The 21,882-nt window shown below is 43.4% G+C and overlaps 1 protein-coding gene across 1 annotated transcript; it reads right to left on the bottom strand.

Annotated features, from left to right (window-relative positions):
• Window positions 1-218: 218 nt before the first annotated feature.
• Window positions 219-21,828, bottom strand: LOC116968809 (leucine-rich repeat flightless-interacting protein 1-like). The gene is made up of 5 exons (XM_033015704.1): window positions 21,503-21,828; window positions 9,951-10,037; window positions 6,494-6,664; window positions 5,007-5,096; window positions 219-3,165 (listed from the first exon to the last, which is right to left on the bottom strand). Exons 1-5 carry the CDS (start codon window positions 21,584-21,586, stop codon window positions 1,327-1,329), a joined length of 2,271 nt encoding a protein of 756 aa, XP_032871595.1. The 5' UTR covers window positions 21,587-21,828; the 3' UTR covers window positions 219-1,326.
• Window positions 21,829-21,882: the final 54 nt, after the last annotated feature.

Here is a 21,882-nt window from a genome sequence, read left to right on the forward strand (position 1 = left end):
CAATCCGCAGTAAGTCCATAAACTGTAAAGGGGCGTATGCCACAAGCAGCAAATTACAGAAGTAGGTTGAATGGAGTGGGGAAGGAGAAAGATGTACAACTTTCAGCAGGATAGGTGCAACACATTCTTCATGAAAAGCATTTGCATGCAAATAGACAGATGCGTTTTCTATAGCCGCATAACTTTGAAACAGCATTGCGCAGTACGAAAATAATACATCTCGTTTATTTAGATTTTATTGTCCCAACTCAAGTACAAGAACATGAAAACAGTTGACTCTGAGAACAGACAACACCCAGTTGGTTGATCACACCATCTGGTGGAAGAAAGCATGTATTACAGTGGATTGCAGCATTCACAATCTTCAGGGCTACAGCACATTTGTCAATCCTAAAATCATTTCAGGGCCCTCAGACTGCCACAGCAGAGCAGTATTGCTAAGGCATCTTTAATCTCTGCTGGGCCTAGCTAAAGAAGGAACATCAAATGCAGGTTCAGCTGGACTCGAGTGGAAAGTAAGTGAACAGAGGTGCAGTGAGTGATACAGGTAACTGATCATTAAATTAACAACAGCAGGTATACAGGCATAATTACAAAGGGCTATAATATCACCCACATCTTTAAAATAGCACTGTGCTTCATATGCTTCGGAAATACTACTCTATCCTTCAATATAGATCACGTGTTTCAATGTCAATCTCAAAATGTTGACCTTGTTTTCCTAAAAGCCCATGCTGCCTAAAACAGGCAACAGATACATTAATGTTCATAAAGGTTTCTGTAGGTTCATTGCTAATTTCTTCAGATTCTGAGAGGTTTGTCGAGGGCTGTACAGATTTCTTAATTGGCATGGTGAAACGATAACAGCCCAAACAAAGGCAAAAGGAGCCTTATAACATATAATAGGCGCATAAAGATAGGCTATTTATGCCTTAGTCAATTAAATCTAAAAACTCTGAGGCACAATGCATTGAGGAGCGCAATCATAAAATTATTTCCACTTAAGATCAACTTATTTACATTCCAAGTATGGTTTACTTTTCAGTTAAAAAGTGAAAGTCTTTGCAAAAGAAATTATCAGTGTTATGATGATTTAAAAAATCTAATTTGCGCAAGGTTTTGCAACGTTTTCAGTTTTCAAGAGAGTTAGATTTAACTCTTAGGGCTAAGGGATATGGGGAAAAAGCAGGAACGGGGTTCTGATTTGAATGGCGGTGCTGGCTCCTGGCCAAATGGCCTACTCCTGCATCTATTTTCTATGTTTCTAAGAAGCCTTTGAGGCCTTTTCAGCCTCAAGATTTACGTAGTTGGAACATGACAGGAACTCTACGAAACCCGACACGCTTCTTTATTTTTCATGTGTCGCATGATACTCTCGTTTCTATTCAAACTCTGCCCAAAACCCATCTCGTCCTCTGGTGTGTTTTCAGGATCACCTTCAGTGTCTGGTTTCCTTTCTCCATCGCACAAGGCAGCTTTTGGTTCAGATGCCATACTTTCTGCTGCATCGTGCATTTCCTCATCAGATAGATCATCCGAGACTCCCTCTGCTTCTCCAACAAATTCCCTTGCAGCCTTCCTTCCTTCCGGTCCTGTCAGCTTGATTGTATCTTCGAGCGGTCCCTCCCCACTCATATCATTCCCCCTTTTCTCCCCATACCCATCACCTGGTGATCCTAACTTTTCTTTCTCTTCTCCCACATACAGTTCTTGATGTTCTTCATTCTGCTCTTTTATTTCCTCGTCCCTTTCCCCACGCACCTCACTCCTGCAGTCATCCGCATCGTCCTTCCTGCTCGCCTGGCCCTCATTTTTCGTAAGGTTCTTCTGTGCTATTATCGTTCTAATGTATTGCACAAACATTTCAAGTGGGCTCTTCTCCCTCTCACCATTGTTTTCCTCAGTGTTGCTACCATTGTGTGTTTGTTTCCCTTCCCCCTGAACTGATCCACCCATTCCAATGTTATGCTCTTGTGCATCTAAATCTACATTCATTTCATTCCCCTTGTCTGCATTGTCCTCTTGTAATACACCTACTCTTGCCTTTTCATTGATATCCTTGCCTTCTTTCCTTCTACTGCAGGCTTCTTGATTTATTTCATCAATAGAACTTTGTAACCATCCATCCGTCTCCTGACTCTTCACTGGATTCTTGTTCTCTTCAGACATTACTTTTCCATGCTGTTGCTCCTCGTCTGACCCCAAATCCTGCTTCAGATTCGCAGAAACTCCATCCTTTGCAAGACTTGGAATGGTTGCTTTCACACTCTGTAAGGGGTTGGTGACCTCTTCCCTATTTCTGCCACACTCTATCCGTTCATCATCAGCTCTCCCAACTGCATCAAGAATATCCTTTCCGCCACTTTCGATATCCTCAGCCTTGCAATCCATTCCCAATTCTTTGTCACTTTTACCTGAAGATATTGCTTCCCTGTTCCACTCTTTAGTTCCCTCCCATCTGGTTTCTCTAGGGGTTACTCCATGGTCTTGCCCCGGAACCCTTGCTATACTTCCACAAACATCTGTTGATTCCAGGTTTGTTCCATCGTGCATTTCCATCGTAATGGTTTTCTTTTGTTCAATTTGCTTTCTTTCTTCCTCTTTCACCGCATTACTCAAAGAATGGTCACAAGCCACTTGCTCTCTTGCCTCTACATCACTTTGTGTCTCATTGTGTGCACTCTCCTCCAAAGAAACTCGACTTGCCCCAAAGATTAGCTCTTCCTCTTTTTGACCCTTACTTTCCGAGTCGCTTCTTTCACTGTCCACCTTTACAGGTTCAAAAGTTTCACTTCCACTGCCTTCCATGACGTTATTCAATGTGGATCTTTCAGCCTCACAATGGTGAACATGGTTCACTTTTTCTGCAATCATCATATTTTCACCAGCCTTTATCAGACGAGTAGATTCTTCCAAAAGCACGTCATCTGCACCTCGTTGTGCAAGTATTTTTGCTTGACCTTGTATATTGTGTTTAGCTTCAAAGCTGGTGTTTGTCAAGTGTTTCTGCTCTCCATCTGCCAAGTTTGCTGTTGAGCTCCAAAGTTGCTGCATGCCATCATCAGCCGATTTCAACTCCATTTTCCTTGCACCTGAATATTCCTCCTGTTTAAGGTTGCTCTGGATACCTTGATCCATATCATTGGTATTAGTCATTTCAACAGCCTGTGGAAAAGCACCACAATTAGTTAATGAGTAATGGAAGTTAGAAGTGCAGTAATATATTTGGTCATTGCTTTCAAAATGTGCAAGAAACAAGCTTGCATAGAGGGGAAAGTTTAGTAGTCCTACGAGCTAATCTCACAATAAGGTTAAATTGAGCATTGACTATTTTAGATATCTATTGAAATTGCATGCAACATTTAGTTTTTTGTTTTATCCTCCCATTATTAGAATTCAGTTTCTATTTAAGATTTGTGTCCTCCCAAACGGCCACAATCGAGTGTAAAATGGAGAGATCTAAAAGATATTTAAAATATATTTTGGGGAATTTATGATAAATCACTGGCAAGGCCTTAGTTGGAGCTGTGTGTCCAATCTTGGCACCTCACTGCAGGAAGGATGTCAAGGCCCACACAGAGGCACGGAGAAGGCTTGCCAAGACGATACCAAGATCAAGAAATGCAGAGATGCTGAGATTGTCGTCCTCAGGGGTCAAGGGGGAACATGATAGCTGTGCGCAAAATGATGTCGAGTTTTGACGTCGATAGTTTCCAGTGTCAGGAAGATTGATGATCAGGGGGCAGAAAAACAATGAGGAAGGGGAGGAGACCTTTCCTTTTAAAAAATAAACATTATTATCAGAAACACACAGCCTGAAAAGGCAGAGGAAGCAGATGCAAGAGCAACTTTTAAAAGGGAATTTTTTATTTTTTTATTTTTTTAAATGGGGCTGAACAAATCCAAATTATAATTGTAAAGTTCTGTTACGGACACAGATAATAACGAGTAAAATGGCTTATTGAAATTATATTAAAATAAATAAATTCCTTGGTTTATAAATCGGGACATGAAACTGCTTTTTACATTGTGTGTCAGGTTGGGATAACGGATGCCCCACTGTTCACATTGTGTCTCTGGCCCACTCACTCCCCCACTCCGGCCGGCCCCACCTCACTACTAACCATATAACAATTACAGCACGGAAACAGGCCATCTCGACCCTTCTAGTCCGTGCTGAACACATAATCTCCCCTAGTCCCATATACCTGCGCTCAGACCATAACCCTCCATTCCTTTCCCATCCATATAACTATCCAATTTATTTTTAAATGATAAAAACGAACCTGCCTCCACCACTTCCACTGGAAGCTCATTCCACACAGCTACCACTCTCTGAGTAAAGAAGTTCCCCCTCATGTTACCCCTAACTACTACTGTAGTCATCTCTCCCCCAACTGCTCCGTCCTCCCTTCCCCCACTGTTCTGGCCCTCTCTCTCTCCCGTGACTGCTCCGGTCCTCTCTCCCGCACACTGTTCCAGCCCGCCCTCTTCCCCCCCCCCCCCCCCCCACCCCACTCCTCCGGTCCACTCTCTGCCCCCACTCCTCCAGGGAATGTATAGAAGCATACAGAAGGTCATTGAGCTCAGCATAGTTGAGAAAGACGAGCCCATCACCTCCTCAGGTCCAGTGGGTTTTAGGTGTCCGACAGTCTCTCTGGGATTCAGGACGTTCGCTGGTCCTTCATTGTCACTGGGTTAAAATGTTGGAACTCCCTACCTAACCACACAGTGGGAGTACCTTCTGTAGCAGTTCAAAGCAGCAACTCACTACCGCCTTCTCTTAGAGATGGGCAATAAATGCCATCCGCGCCATCCCAGAAAATTAATAAATATAAAGCTGATAAATATCTATGGGGCAGCTTACCCAGTAGAGGGGGGCACTCTGCAGATCGAGCACAGCCCCCCCCAAAGTTTCCAAGAACATTTCCATTGATCAGATGCAATTTCCCCAAGGCCCCAGCTGCAACATAACACAAGTCAGACTTTGCCTTCATAATTCTTACCTCGTTTATCTTTCTCTCTTCCAGTTGCTCCTGCATGCAATTCATTTTCTGTAACAATAAATGTTTGGCAACTTTCTCCTTTTCCAGCTCCTGTTTAATTGAAATAGAAAACCGTAATCACTCAACAAGACACAAAATGCTGGAGTAACTCAGCGGGTCAGGTGGCATCCCTGGAGAACATGCATCCCTAGAGAATCACCCAACAGACATTTGTATGTAAACTCTTAAATTTACTGCCCCTTTCCAAAGTTGAATGATATGACCACTGTGTGTGTTTCCTCTTGCAACCAACACTTTCTGGTCACTTCATCCTGTTGCAATTTAGTGCTGAAACCCACCACCACTCCAACATATGCAGAGCAAGCTTATTTTTCTCTTGACGTTACGTACATCTTAAAAGTATGTGCATGGCAATCTGTGGTGTGAATTTGTGGAATGGTCTGGAACAGGAGATAAAACTTAGCACAAGCATAATTCAGTTTAAAAAGTTGTACAAAAACACTTTTTTTTTTAAAGGATATTGGGATGAGGATAGGTGATTGTGATATTTGTTATACTGATTGTATTGGGAAGGGTGATTATAGAGTGATGGGTTGTAAATATGACTAAGATACTGTATAGTATATGCGGATTTTTTCTTTTCTTTTTCTTTTTTTCTTTTTTGTATGGCTTTGTAAATATTTGATTAGTGTTCAAATGTAAATAATTTGGTGTACATATAATGGCTGGTGTACATATAGCTGCTAAATTTGTATAAGATAATTACAAGCAGTTGAATAAGGGGTGGGAATTAATAAGCTTTGTCTTCTTCCTGCTCCTTTTCGGACACATATGATTTCATTTATTTATAAATATTGCTTATGACACTTTATAAATATTTTTGTTTTGTTTTTTGTATGCTGTTTCACATTTGCTTTTTATTCTGTTCGAAATAAATAATAAATTAATTATATAAATAGAAACATCAGTTAGTCTGATGCCCTTTGATCTGAACAGCACGCAGTTGTACATGAAATAATGGCACAAAGCTCAGAGTTAGGCCTGCCAAACACACTGTGGCCTTGGAGACACGGGTGACTGCACATGCTGCAATCTTGAGCAAAATACTAAGTGCTGCAATATCTGTGGAGGGACATGGACAGGCAACATTTTGAGTTGGGACCCTTCTTCAGACTGTGGCCATGGCATTTTACTGTGCAAATAGTCTGCCAATTAATAGGATTGGGCTAATCCATGTTTCATAATAAAACAAAGTCCAATCTGGCAGATCAATAAGGAACATGAACATGAACATGCTGGAGTAGTAATGGTTAGTACAAGGGATCTGGGTCTGTGGAGGGGGAAAGGAATACAGGGACATTATTGATGGAGGGTATTTGGGGATAGTGAGCCAAATTCATGCTCTGGTACCCTCGAGTGTCGGTTATTGTTTTTAAGACAATTTGACACAGAGTTCCTTCAAATTCGTAGGAGCCAGGACACGGTACCCTGGTTATTTGCTGATGTTTCCAGTGAAGCTCGGCCAGCTCCTCCTCTGTGCCCTCCAGGACATCCCTCAGCCGCTCCACCTCGTACATGAGCAACACCTTCTCAGTTTCCAAATGGCCAATCGACTCGACTGCATCCATGTATTTCTCTTTGAAGTCTTCCTGGGTGTTCTACTCAAGGACAACATGAACACAACAGGTTATGCCCACAGAGGAAGCATGATTTCATTAATCATTTCTCAACATACAAACGTAATGTAACTATAGGTGCATGCACACAACAAGAGTCATACAGTGTGAAAACAATAGACAATAGACAATAGGTGCAGGAGTAGGCCATTTGGCCCTTCGAGCCAGCACCGCCATTCAATGTGATCATGGCTGATCATCCCCAATCAGTACCACGTTCCTGCCTTCTCCCCATATCCCCTGACTCCACTATTTTTAAGAGCCCTATCTAGCTCTCTCTTGAAAGTATCCAGAGAACATGCCTCCACCGCCCTCTGAGGCAGAGAATTCCACAGACTCACCACTCTCTGTGAGAAAAAAGTGTTTCCTCGTCTCCGTTCTAAATGGCTTAATCCTTCTTCTTAAACTGTGGCCCCTGGTTCTGGACTCCCCCAACATCGGGAACAAGTCCCGGGAACAGGCCCAACTTGCCCACATGTCCCATCTACACTAGTCCTACTTGCCTGCATTTGGCCCATATCCCTCTAAACTTGTCCAATCCATGTACCTGTCGAATTGCTTCTTAAACATTGCGATAGTCTCTGTCTCAACTAACTCCTCCAGCAGCTTGTTCCATACACCCACCACCCTCAAGTTCCTTTTAAATCTTTTCCCCCCTCACCTAAAAGCTATGCCCTCTGGTTCTTGATTCCCATACTCTGGGCAAGAGACTGTGTGTCTACCCCATCTATTCCTCTCATGATTTTACACATGTCTATAAGAACATATAAAAAATAAACACTTGCTTATACAAATGGAGTTAGAAATCTCATTAGCCCAAATTCTATTTTCCTCCCAAAGTGATAGATTTTTGCAACAGATCCCCAACAAAACTGTCATTTTGTTAATCATTTCCTTGAAGAAAGTTGGGATAACAGAACTGAAAGTTAGTTCAAGCGATCAAATATTGTCCTGTATAACTTTGTTGCTGTTCGAGGTACTATTAAGGAATGTCCTATGTGATATGTATTCTTCTACCCTGTTGGCTAACAATGCCCTTTGATTCTCATCGCTGTTGTAAATGGCCAGTCCCTTATTTTGCGCCCGTTCTAGACACAACATACCTACCCTGTCAAACCCATAAGAGTTCTCTGTTTCCATGAGATCACTTCTTACTCTTTCACACAAGAGAGTTTCTGAACAACAGGAGCTGCAATTCATAGGTCAGTTGTCGTCAGAAAATCCCAGGGAACACATAATATTCTGTTTGGAACAGAATCCTAGCAGGAAACCGTCTACCTGGTCAGCATCTTGTTTTTCCATTAGCTCCTATAAGTTGTAAATAGATATATATGATAAAGAAACATTATTATATATTGGTTTAGGAGAAGATCTTCAGTGCTCAAAGGTTTTTAAATTGAAGTCTGGCTCTCTCCTGCCATCCAGCTTTTCCCTTTAATTTGCATCTTGTCTCAATCCACAGACAATCATAAAAGACAGACACGACATCTAAAGATTACTCTGTCATTTATCTGCAAACTTCTGCTGCTCTCCTGTGGTTTCCACCCACGTTACAGCAGAAGAACAAGAGTATCTTTATGGGATCTCTACCCCAATATACTTGCTGCACTACATCTGACAAATAATGACCGTCCCGAGGATATGGAACACAAAAGCTTGTCTGCACACTTCAAACCTTAAGAGTCTCTGCTGGAGTAGGGCATTGCACAGGTTCCTGGGGAGGCTTTGGGGTGCGAAGAGATGAGGACAAGGATAGAAATGTATTTTAACAGCGACTATTCTGTATCCTCAAACCTCCATGCTTTAAATGCATTCGGCTCACTAGCAGTTAGCCTAAACAATAACTACTTCATGATGAATAAAACCAGAGTTGAATACAGAGAGGAAATCTGACAGGGCTATAGAGAAAGAGCAGGGGATTAAAATCAACTGGACAGTTCCAGACAAGAGCCAGTACTCACAGGCAGGATATTCTCCTTTGATGCTCTGTTGATCCATTATTCTCAATCGCTGGCTAAAGTATACTCTTTACCCATCCCCCTACCTTCCCTACTACCTCAACTAACTTGTCTCTCCAATTTCTGATGAAGGATCGCAGACCCAAAACAAACACGGTTTCTCTTTCCACAGCTGCTGCCCGATCTGTTAAGTGCTTCCAGTATTATCTGTATTTATTTTGAGGACGGAACAAGAACACCACGCAAGATGCAAATTGTGAATGTGCTGTACAAAAGCAAGTCTCGAACACACCCAAACTTCATCAAAATTCAAATTTGAATATTGAAATTTCAGTCATTTTTAGAAAAACGCTTTTCAGTCGAAATAGACAGGAATCAGAGTTCCCCTCGACCAATTTATGCAAGGGAACAATGTTTAAATGTTTTCCAGATTTAAGATTATGCTTGATTCACAATCCCATGGTTCATTTCAACGGGGTGGGAGGTTGCAACCTTCACGTGGTCCGCCCTGTTTCGACTAATGCAATCAACCCGGCGTGCACAAACAAATAAGATCAAATAGAACAAGTTGCCCTACAACTTTAGGTTGTGCACGCCATACGGAAGAAGAAGTTCATTTCAACAACAAATCTAGTTCTTTTCCTTCTTACATTTCCCGATTATTTAAAAATGGACAGGGAGGAGTTATTATATTGTTTATTCTTGTTTTTAAATATTAATCAGTCTGTGCAAGACAAAACAAATTCAAACATTGCACGACATCTTTCTTGGAATAACCAAATGGCAAAGTGTTCTCAATTATCACATTTCTAGTTCATTATTGTGCTGATCTGGCTAAAGAATACACTGACTGGCAATGTTTGCATATAATGGTAATGCTGTAGGTACATAATCCCAGTGGTATACATAGGAAGGAACTGCAGATGCAGGTTCACACCGGAGATAGACACAATGTGCTGGAGTAACTCAGCGGGACAGGCAGCATCTCTGGAGAGAAGGAATAGGTGACGTTTCGGGTCAAGACCCTTCTTCAGGCTGAACATCACCCATTCCTTCTCTCCACAGATACTGCCTGTCCTGCTGAGTTGCTCCAGCTTTTTGTGTCCATACCAGTGGTATTATTGGAAGACCTCGCAAGAGACAGCTTCAACACAATGTGCTTCAGTGGAAAGATTTCTTTCTCGTAAGGTTGTTTTGTGTCATCGCGTGCCATTGTTCTCCACAGGGATTCCTCTCATCACTTATTTGTACAGAAACACTGTGCGGGTGACAATAGTCGTGAGGGATGCGTGTTAGATACTGTGCTTTACCTCTTGCTGCTGTTGCACCAATATCTTCATACAAGCCTCTTTGACCTCAGCAAGTGAAGTTCTCTTGGAGTTGAACTTGGCATCGGCCTACAAAGAGAAACAGAAGGGGAGTGATGCACACAATGACGTCAGCCGACAAAGTCAAGAGCAGAGGCATTATTCACGTTTTCATATTTCCTGACCAAGCAGAAAGCAGTCAGTCAGCCCGTCAAGTCTGTGCTGCTTCTCAGTAATCCCATAAGGTCAGAAATTATAGCAGAATCAGGCCATTCAGCCATCAAGTCCACTCCGCCGTTCAATCATGTTACGTGTTGATGTTACGGGTTGATGCTACATCTAGATTCACATTATTCCTCTCCACCCCCACATTTGACAGTTTAACTCCTTTCTCACTTCTCTGGAGTGCTTCACTTCAGATGACAATTATCCTGCCCCCTGATCCACAGAGGTCACCTTGTGTCAGCACAACGTCAGTATTGCGTCGGACTGTCGCAGCGGCTATGCTGCTATAGGGAGAACTCACAAAAGGGCAATGCTACATCATTCATTTTCAGGGTCTGGGTGCCATTGGCAAGGCCAGTATCTATTGAATTTCATTCATTGCTCTTGGCGGTGAGCTGCTGCATTTCTTCCACCATGGTGTTGTCGAGACCCTTCTTCAGACTGAGAGTCTGGGGAGAGGGAAACTGATATGGAAGGGTAAGGTGTGAAAATGACAGTTCAAAGCAGACGATGATCAAGGAAATGTAGAATGCTTCATTGTTGGAGATGGCGGCGCTGCCTTAGCAGCTGCGGCTCGCCTGCAGTCCGTCTGTTTTTTTCTTTTTTTGTTGTTGTTCTTTTGTCCTGTTTTAGTTAATCTTTGGTTTATTAGGTTGTGTATGTGTGTGGGTGGGGGGAGAAACATGTTTTTGGTCTCTTCCTTCGGGGGTGATGCGACTTTTCTTGTCGTATCCCCCGTCTCCGTCTCCGCCGAGGAGCTGGGGCAGCGTTCCAGTGGCAGCGGTCCGACTCCAGAGCTGTTGTGTTCCGACAGCAGCAGAGATCCGGCCTTGGAGCTGGGGCAGCGGCAGCGGCGACCTGGCCTCGGAGCTGGGGCAGCGGCAGAGGCAGCGGCCACCCAGTCTCGGATCTGGGGCAGCGGCAGCGGCCACCCAGCCTCGGAGCTGGGGCAGCGGCGACCTGGCCTCGGAGCTGGGGCAGTGTTCCAGCAGCAGCGGCCACCCGACCCGACCGCGGGCCCAGTGTCGGGAGCTCACAGGTAACAGGTTGCGGAACCTGTTCTCCGGAGCTCCCGCAACAACAGCTGCGTCCGCTGGACTGGAGGGCTGCAGCTTCGACAACTCCGACCACCCCGGGCCGCGGAGTTGAACCGGCCCATTCGCGGAGCTCGGATTCAGCCGCGGGACTGACATTACTTACCATCGCCCGGCGGGGTCACAACATCTGAAGCCTGTATCGCCTCGGCGCAGAGGGAGAATAAGAAGGGATGAGACAAAGACTTAAGACTTTTGCCTTCCATCACAGTGAGGAGGCGCCTGGTGAAATCACTGTGGTGGATGTTAATTTGTGTTTATTGTGTGTTCTTGTCATTTTTACTATATGTAGGACTGCAAGGCAACAAAATTTCGTTCAGACCGCAAGGTCTGAATGACAATAAAGGCTACTTTGACTTTTGTTGGCTATGGGGAAGGTGATAACGAGACATACAAACAGTAAAATTAATCAGGAGGAAAGATCTCGCTAATTCCTTCTCTCCATAGATGCTGCTCACCCGCTGAGTTTCTCCAGCATTTTTTGTCTACCGATTTTTCCAGCATCTGCAGTTCTTTCTCAAACAAATTAATCAAGAGGACAGTGAAACTATGGTGGGGGAGGGACGGAGAGAACTACTCTTGATAGCTGGTCTCGTGGTTTCTTCGCAATGGTAGAGTGATATTCCAGGCCACCAGGTTACAGGTCGCCGTGTACATTTCTGCTGCTAACGACTCACATTGCCTCATGAACGCTGGGCTTCAATTTGTTCTGAGGATTCAGGGGTGTCTGATGAGGCCAATGTGGTCACCACAGAATTGGAAGCAAGTCAAGACTGCCCAAGGAGGAGAGTCCGTCACAAACTATTGTGTTTAGGAAAGGGTATGGTCAAAGCGAGAAAATAAACACATCAAGCTAATGGCCGAGAAGTGTCGGGAGGAGCGGTTTGATCCACATTTGTGTTTTTTCAGTCAAGAATAAAGAATTAATGAGGCTTCTAAACATCAGAAATCTCAAGAGCTTGTGCAGCATTTAATGAGCCCTGCAACCATCTGGAAGCAGTTGTCAAAGCTTTATTTACTGCTCGGATGGAACAAGATAAGAGTAAACATCAGATTTTTCTTCCAGCATCCATGGTATTTTAAAGGAGCTGTAACTGCTTCCAGCTTAGAGTAAACTCTGAGGTCGTCAGCACTGCAAATAGCCACACGGTCATCACTGGATGTCAACGATAGTGCAGCAAAGCTTCCAAACATGATGATCCAGTTTATAGGTAAAAATCATCCCTCATAAAGAACATGTATTTGGACAGAATTAACAACATCATTTAACACATTAGTTTGTGGTGACAGTTATTGGTGGGCAGCAAGAGAGATCACACAGATTTCAGGTTGCAATACACTTTTTTTGCTGCAATTCTGTACCATTGCCGTAACTTTGGAGGGAGCATACAACGACACAAAAAGAAAAATGCATAAATAGCCTTCAACACTTCCCGATGTTTTCTGTTTTTGCACCATTTACAGCAGTTAAAAAAGAAGGTAGACAAAATTGCTGGAGAAACTCAGCGAGTGCGGCAGCATCTATGGAGCGAAGGAAATAGGCAAACGTTTTGGGCCGAAACCCTTCTTCAGACTGAAGAAGAGAATTAAAAAAGAGAGTTTGTCCCTTCAGATTCTAAGATCGCTGCCATTGCCCAGGTTGGTAGATGACCTGGGTTAAGGTGGGTCTCCTGCTTTCTTTTGAATCGTCCTTGGAAAATCGTAATGATGTGGGCCGAGGCGGACGTCAAGAGTGTTTAATTGCCATGTATACTGTCGACGGAACAATAAATTCTCACTTGCAGCATCTTAAACAAAACATTAAAAAAAATGAATAACTCCAATATTAGTGCAAAAGAGCGTAAAGTCCTCAGTGCAACCAAGACAGTCCATAGTATGGTTGGTGTTTTGTAGTGTTCAAGAGCCTGATGGTTGTTGGGAAGAAGCTGTGCTCGAACCCACAGGTCATAGACATAGACAATAGGTGCAGGAGGCCATTCGGCCCTTCGAGCCAGCACCGCCATTCAATGTGATCATGGCTGATCATCCAAAATCAGTATCCCGTTCCTGCTTTTCCCCCATATCCCTTGATTCCTTTCGCCATGTTCACCGATGACCTGCCAGGCTTTGTCCTGCCTCTCCACTTTTCCCCCCCCCCCCCCCCCCCCCCCAACAATCAGTCTGAAGAAGGGTCCCGCCTCGAAGAAACGTCACCTATGTTTTCCAAAGATGCTGCCTGATCCACCGAGTCCACCAAGTTACTCCAGCACTTTGTGTCTTTTTATTGTAAACCAGCATCTGCAGTTCCTCGTTTCTAAACTTTATTTCACCTCTGGTCCTTTTTGCCATTTGCCTTAAATTCATGTCCTCTAACAACTACTGGTCTGTCTATTCTGGCACCAGCCCCCAGGTGTCTGAGCCCACCACCAACATTGCCCGAGCCTTCACTGCTCCAAGCAGAACAGCTCCACTCCTCCAGTGCAGCTACATAACACAAGCTCTACATCCTTGAAATCAGTCAAATAAATCTCCTCTACATCCTCTCCAGGGCCATGACGTCTTTCCTAAAGCATCAAGCCCAGAGCTGTGCACAATACTGAGATTGATTGAACGGTTTACAAAAGGTTAAGCTGAACTTCCTTGTTTTTGTTCCCTATGCCTATAAATAAAGCCAAAGACAATTTATGATTCATGCTTAAAACAAAATCCACTTTTAAACACGTCCTGTCCACTTCAAAAGTGGTGCCCTAAACATGGCGACTCTTTCTATGCTTTGTGTATGGTATGCAAAACAAAGAATTTTACTGTGATATGTCACATGTGATAATAAAGTATTAATCAACAACCTGGTTTTTGACCACAGCGTGCTGAACGGGTGCCCAATTAAACTCGCTTTCGGCATAGTTTAAAAACATTTTTTTTTTCTTCAGAATCTGGGTGAACATGCAAACTCCGCACAGACAGCACCCGAGGTTGTTCAGGACACGGTGAGCTTAGTTTGTGATAGTTTTACCGAGCCACTATTGTTTTTTAAAATATTTATTTTATTAGAAGCAATTGTACAAGGAGAAAGTAATCGACATAACAATTATACAATTTTCCTACAGCTTCAGTTTTAACATTTTATAAACTAAAAACTAAATTGGAAAAAAGAAAAAAAAGGAAAGGAAAGGAAGAAGAAAAGAAAAAGCAAAAAAAGAATTTTGAAAAAGATACGAAAGAGATAAAAGAAAAACCCCTGAACTAACGAAGAAGTGGAAAATGCGGAGATATATCCCACTGCCCTTCCCTACGCCCGCTCACCCAACCCTAGCGTCGGTTTTGAATTTGTGTTCAACCATTATGTTGTTGAAGAAATTCAATGAAAGGAGACCATATTTTGGAAAATGGATCTGGTTTGTCAGACAAAACAAGCCTTATTTTTTCTAAATGTAGTGTCTGTGATCCACATCTCCAAGCCGCTATTGGTGACAGACAGTGAAGTCCCCCATCATAAGTGTACTCCGTGCCTCAGCTACTTTCAGTGCTTGGAGGGAGAGCATCCACTTCCAAGTGTTGTTCAAAGTAGAGGAGCATTGATTTATCAGCCAAGGGCGGAGGCAATCAGGAGGAGGTTTGCTTGACCCAGTACCATCAACCACATTAGACCCCCATGGCAACTCCATCCAGCCTGCATGCCAAGCGCCCCCTCCTCCAGTGGAGCAGGAGATGCCAAAGGATTGTGAAGGAGGTGTTCACCTCATTGTCCTCAATGCTACAATGTTGTGAGGACAATCATATCAGACTGTTGCTTTCCTCGTCTGTGGGATAGCTCTCCCCAATTTCAACACTAGTCCCCAACCTGCTGCGAGAGGACACCATCCCTTTACTTAGATGACACACCATCATAACTTACCTACCTAACTCAACACAAAACAAGGACAGGCTCTTTCCTGTAGAAACAAGGAATTGCAGATGCCGGCAATCCTGATTATTGTCACTCAATGCCACCACAATACAATGCATTTACTCATTGTCTGAAATCACAGACTTAATCGGAGGTCCGAGCATTTGTGAACTGTCTTGGCCTCTTCAGGCGCAAGTAAATCTCATGTAGATTCTCTCACCTTTCACTTTGCTTTCTTGCATTTGTGTAAGGAAAGCCATACCCTGTTTAGTCACACTGAATAATCAAGGCTTGTTCTGGAGAATTTTTTGTACTGTGTGTGTTGTGGCATCTTCACCACTCTGGAATGCAACAGCTAGGATTTGAGAGGCGGAGCATGCTCCACCTTGCTACATCATTCTGGAGCAATAATCGCTTGCTACATTCAGCAATCCTTTCATCAAAACTTCCCTTTCAACGTTTGACCCCTCTCGACTCATGAATACACTCCTTCTCATAGAATTTTCCATTCTGCAATATCACCTGTCCATTTCCTTCAAGTGCTCACTGACTTGCCAGTTTTTTTTAATCCCTATTTATTTATGTATTAGAAGAGTCGGGTGTGGATTTATACATGTAATCCCCAACAGTACAAAGTTATGATCTCACTTACACCATTTGGGCCTGCTACCAGAGAAGGCAAAGCATATCCACATAAGGAGAAATTGAAGAGCTGTAAGAAATATTGGCCAAAAGGTGTGCAAGACAGCCCTTGGCAAAGATACTGGTCCATGTGTTGCAAATATTTGGCGTAGAACTATGATTTGTTTCACTTTTGTCGTCAGGAGCATGAGACATTCTTGTGTTTCGTGTTATACGCCTTCAATCCCTGTCTTGCCTGATCTATACGTTGACTTCTAATTCTCCAGCGCATTGGAAACTGGCTGGAAAACCCTTCACAAACTGCTCGCCTCGAGATCATTGTTGTTGATTTGCTTACTTTAGGACTGCTGCATCAAGTGTTATGGGGAGAAGGCAGGAGAATGGGGTTGAGAGGGAAAGATAGATCAGCCATGATTGAATGGCAGAGCAGACGATGGGCCGAATGGCCCAATTCTGCGCCTACAACCTATGAACTTGTGCATCAAGGTAGGTGACTCTTAGTCTGCGGATAATTTAAACAGAGTGGTCGTTCCACTTTTGAAGCAGCAGTTCTGGCCCTGATAAGAACAGGTTCCATTTTCAGATTTGGCAAAATTCAATGCCAAAGTTTTCCTACCAATTTTTGTAAGGACTTTCCCACTTGCAAGATGAAGAATGCCATTAAGAGTGCCAATCAAAAGAGGAAGAAACACTCTCATGTCACTATTTCCAGGAGTATTGCAATTCATTACACATGAATAAACAATGAAATATCCGTGAGTCGCCAATGTTCTGGTACATTGGAGTAATAACATTTTTTTTAAAGTAATGATCAAGTACTTTGGAAATCATGTGAGCTGCTCTGAAATGAAGCCAAAAAAAGTGATTTTTAGCACTTTAGTGAAGGACTGTCATGCAATCTCGAGGGTTGTGTAAAATTCCATGGAGCTGCTACTCCCTCTGAGCAGCTTTTAATTGATTGAAAGACAGAGCACAGAAACAGCCCTTCGGCCCATCGAGTCCACACTGACCAGCGATCACCCGTTCACATTAGTTCTACCGTATCCCACTTTCTCATCCACTCCCTGCACACCCGGGGCAATTTGCAGAGGGCCAATTAACCTACGGAACCGCACGTCTTTGGGATGTGGGAGGAAACCGGAGCAACTGGAGGAAACCCACGCGGTCACAGGGATAACGTGCAAACTCCACATCAACAGCACTTGAGGTCAGTATCAAACCCGGGCCTCTGGCGCTGTGAGGCAGCAGCTCTACCAACTGTGCCACTTTAAATAATTTTTAAAAATCACTATTTTAATCATCCCATCCCGTATAAATAGTGCAGATTCTCCCCATAATTCTTATTTGATGTAGATTTCTCAGGGGGTGGGGAGCAAAGAGGGGGAAATAAATTAGTGCAGATGACAGCCCCTGGGGAATATCTAGAGAGCTTCAGCATTGAACACAGTGAAGTACACTGGGAGCAGAGGCGTACCAGGTACCTTAAGTGGAGAAAATCAAGTAGCTACAAGCACCATCTGTGTTTACACAAGTGCCAGTAAGCCATCCAGATTTATTTCACTACTTCCCTGTCACATCTGTAGCCTGTTGCCTTGTCAGATTTGTATTTTATTTTCTCAAATCCTTCTAAATTTTAACCACCAGCCCGTTTATAATAAGTATCTCTATAGCCATGGTGCACGGAAAGACTAGGGTAAACTTCGGTGTCCAGAGGGTTTGCATTGGTATTGAAATTTGACTGCTTTTGAAGAGGGATCTTAAGCAGTCGGTGAATACGTAAACACACAGGTTCTTGACGATTATTGGGGGTGGGGCTGTATCTATGCTACCCTTCTCTGCACAGTGCCCTGTAATATTCAGTGGCTTTGATTTTGGACGAACAGGGAAACTGATTTCAGCAAATGGTGGCTGGCGTGTACTTGGTTTAAAGGTTAACAGTTCTTGATGAATAACCAGGGAACAAGGATGAATTCTTCTCATTCCATGGTGCACTTTAACCACAGCGAAATGCGGAGAATTCAGTAATCATTAACGCCAGTTCACCCCCATGTCAGGTCATACAGCCAGACAACCTTACCGCCTCCTTAGAAACAACCAATCATTTTTAATTATTCCAGGGCTTCGCCTCCATTGATAATTGGATAATCGAGCTTGAATGCAGAACATTCAACAAACCGAGTCTAAAAAATAATGAGGCTAGTCGTGTAAAAGTGCAGCCTTTTGTGGCCTCGGCATCAGCTAGTTGATAATATTCATCTTTGAGGCCATTTGAAGGGGGAGTTCAAAACATCAGTCCTAATGTTAACCGTCTAATACTTAAAATGCACATCTCCTTGCCCAGACTGAAACCCAAGTCTCTCGACATTCCTTACAACGTGACGTCTTGACCATAAATAGGTTTGATCGCCTCTCTTGTTTTGTTTTGCTCACAGAATGAACACACTCTGACGAGAACATTGCACAATTTCATCTCGATTTCTCCTGACTTGCCGTGTATTTTGCCTTGATATTTACAACCGTCTGTTTCCAGCGGGGCAATAGAGACCAAGAGATTTAATACAAAGTCTTTGTTTTAGTTACTAGCGGATTTGACACACTAGAAAGGCTATTTTCTCTCGTTGCAGGGGCGGTGGCAAGGGTCATCAGTTTAAGTTCCCCACTGAACGTAGGGAGGAGCGGGAACAAAAAGTCTCAATTCAACATTGAACAACTAATCACAGGAAGTAGTTGAGACGCTCTCATTAACAAAAAAAAAAAAATTTGGATACATATTTGAAACAAAGACAATGGGCAAAATAAGATTAATTTAGGATTGCTTGAAAAGAATGGACAGACATAATAGGTTAAAAGGTTTTGAGCTGTTAATTTACATTAAAGACCCATGATAAGGATGTTACAATTAATTTCCAGGCTTTCAAGCTGGGAATGGATATCTACCTGATCTCCTGGTTGTCAAACACTTTAATTCCGCTTCCCATTCCCACACTGACCTTTCTGTCCTCGGCCTCCTCCATTGTCAGAGTGAGGCCAAACACAAATTGAAGGAACAGTATCTCATATTTCGCGTGGGAAGCTTAAAACCCAGCGTTATTATATCGATATCTCTAACTTCAAGTAATCCTTGCATCCCCCCCTCTCTCCATCCCTCCCCCACCCAAGTTATACAAGCTTCAAAGTTGTCGTGTTGAGTCTCGTTGTCTGTAACTCGTTTTCACCTAGCACACAGCTAACAATGGCCTGTGTCCTTTATCATCGTTACCTTTTTGCACATCTTTCTATTCATTTGTTCTATATCTCACTCTACATCTCCGTCAATATCTCTTGTTTCCCTTTCCCCCGACTCTCAGTTTGAAGAAGGGTCTAGACCCAAAACGTCACCTATTCATTTTCTCCTGAGATGCAATCTGACCCGCTGAGGTACTGCAGCTTTTTGTGTCTATCAAGGGTAAACCAAGGCAGCCTAGCTCTAGCTCCTAAATTCCCTCCAAATATGCACATTAGGACTTTGTTGCAATTTCTCCAGAAAGGTGAAGATTCTACACGTAGCCTTGTCGGGGATCAGTACATTAAAGGGATTAGAATGAATGAGAAGACGGTACTTGGGATAAGCGCAGTTTACATGTCGCGTGATTGCCTTTCACAGCTTTTGCTCACCATCACCTCTCCCAAAGCCGTCACTGCCACACAGTTGTCAGACTGCTCGTTCAACATCCAACCGCCTCACATCACAAATGTAGCTTCCTTATCACCAACCCTCTCCCCAGCAAATCTCAAAACCAGAATTACACCACGGTAGTGGGACGGATTGCAAACAATGACGAAATGGAGTACAGGAAGGAGATAGAGAATTGAATAACACGGTGCCAGGATAACAACCACTCTTGTGAGGTCAGCAGGTTATGGACTTCAGGAAGCAAGGTGGAGTATGTGCCCCAATCAGCATCAATGGTGCTGACGTGGAAATGATAGAGAGCCTCAAGTTCCAGGTGTAAATATCACCAACAATCCGTCATGGATTGAAGCTACGGCCAAAAAATGCACACCAGTGCCTCTACCTCCACAGGAGAGTATGGAGGTTTGGCATGTCTCCAACAACTCTTGCCTACATCCACAGATACACCATAGATAGAAAGCATACTAGCGACAAGCATCACAGCTTGGTTTGGGAACAGCTCTGCTCAAGACCGCAAGAAATTGCAGATTGTGGATGTAACGCAGTCCATCACACAAACCAGTCGTCCCACCATTGACTCCATCTGTACTTCACACGGTTTCGGGAATGCAGGCAAGTAATCAAGGACCCTTTTCACCCCAGCTATTTCCTCCTCTCCCCTCTCGGGCAGAATATTCAATAGCAGGTACCACCAAATTCAGGAACAGATTCTTCCCCTGCTGTTATCAGACCACTGAATGGTCCACCCATAAACAAGGGTGCAGTCCCCACCACAATCGACCTCATTGTAGACATCGGACTTTTTCTCTGGAATGCGAAAAGACTTTTGGACAGGTACATGAATAAGAAAGGTTTAAAGGGACATGGACCAAACACAGACAGGTGGGACTAGTATAGATGTGGCATCTTGGTCGGCATGGGCAAGTTGGGCCTGTTTCCGTGCTGTTATGACAATGATTCTATGTAACATTGCCATGTTGTAACACTATAATTTGCCCTCTAGTATTTTTCTATTTACATTACCTTGTTGAACTTGTGCATGGCTTGATTGTACTGATGTGATTACACTCAAACAAAAGCTATTCACTGTATCGCGGTACATGTGACAGTAATAAATCAAAACCAATGCCAAAAAACTGCTTGCAACCTTGGTGTGATATTTGACAGTGAGCTAAGTTTCAGACTATGTAAGAGCATGCTATGTAAGACTATTTAAGTCTCAGACCATGCCATTTGCACGTCCTCATCACTGATCCCACCATCTCTGGAACCAGCCTGATAAACCTTTGTTCTCCATCAATGACAAGTACATCCTTTCTTTGGTTAAAAAGCACAGAACTACACAAAACATTTCAGGTGTGGTCTCACCAAGGCCCTGTATCAGAGTCTCGACCTGAAACGTCACCCATTCCTTCTCTCCTTAGATGCTGCCTGTCCCGCTGAGTTACTCCAGCATTTTGTGTCTACCCTGTATTAAAAATATCCTTAAAGGACACAAAGTGTTGGAGCAACTCAGCGGGGTCAGGCAGCATCTCTGGAGAACGTGGATCGGTGACGTTTCAGGTCGAGACCCTTCCTCAGGTCCTGGCTTTTTATTTTACACTCTGAAAGTCAACATATCATTTGCCATTGTTGTGGAGATTCGTGTTTTACACAGCCAGAGGTGTTACAAGATGTAGCTTCATTTAGAGAACAGGATTGATTAAATTGAACTTTTGTTCAGGGAATGAAGTGGATTACATAGGGTCCAACCTAGATTTGGAGAAGAGGCGTGCCTGCCTTTAAATAAACGAGGACAAAAGCAGCTTTGCACTTCAAAGTTCGATGCAGCATCCCGCCTATAATGATCATTTATTTCCACATATCCAGGGCCTGATTCACACTGTGGTATGTAAAGTAGATTAAATCATTCTGTAGTCATAAGAAACTCGTTTCCTGTTTTGTGTCATTGGTGAATACAGAATAAGCTTAATGATTTACCTGAAACCTCACAATCGATTTAAACCTAAAATGTAACATTTAAAAAATAGAGTACTTGGGAAACTGAGTTTCTTACCTCTTTTATCATTAACATCACGTTTTCATCCTCCGACATTTCTCTCGACATAATCCTTCTCCGAGAATTCCCCGGGGTCCCCATCGCTCCACTACTCAATTAATATCTCTTATTGGCTTCAGAAACAAACGTAACTGTAGGTCCTCTGGTCGCCAGGGATTTGGGAGCAAAACTTCCAGCTGGTGAAACAAATTAACAAGTCGGAGATCCTCTTGGCTTCATACACCTTCCCGATGTGCTGCGGTCTCCCGCCCGCTCAACAAAAACAATAGACTTTAAAAGGCTCCTCCGCGCAGTCAGTTACTCGTCTCAAGGCATTTCTGGGTTGTGGCATTTCCACCAATCCCGCCTGGAGCCAGAAAGACTTTTGGGTCCTAGCG

This window comes from Amblyraja radiata, chromosome 46 (genome assembly GCF_010909765.2).
Source record: "Amblyraja radiata isolate CabotCenter1 chromosome 46, sAmbRad1.1.pri, whole genome shotgun sequence".
Classification (NCBI taxonomy): domain Eukaryota; kingdom Metazoa; phylum Chordata; class Chondrichthyes; order Rajiformes; family Rajidae; genus Amblyraja; species Amblyraja radiata.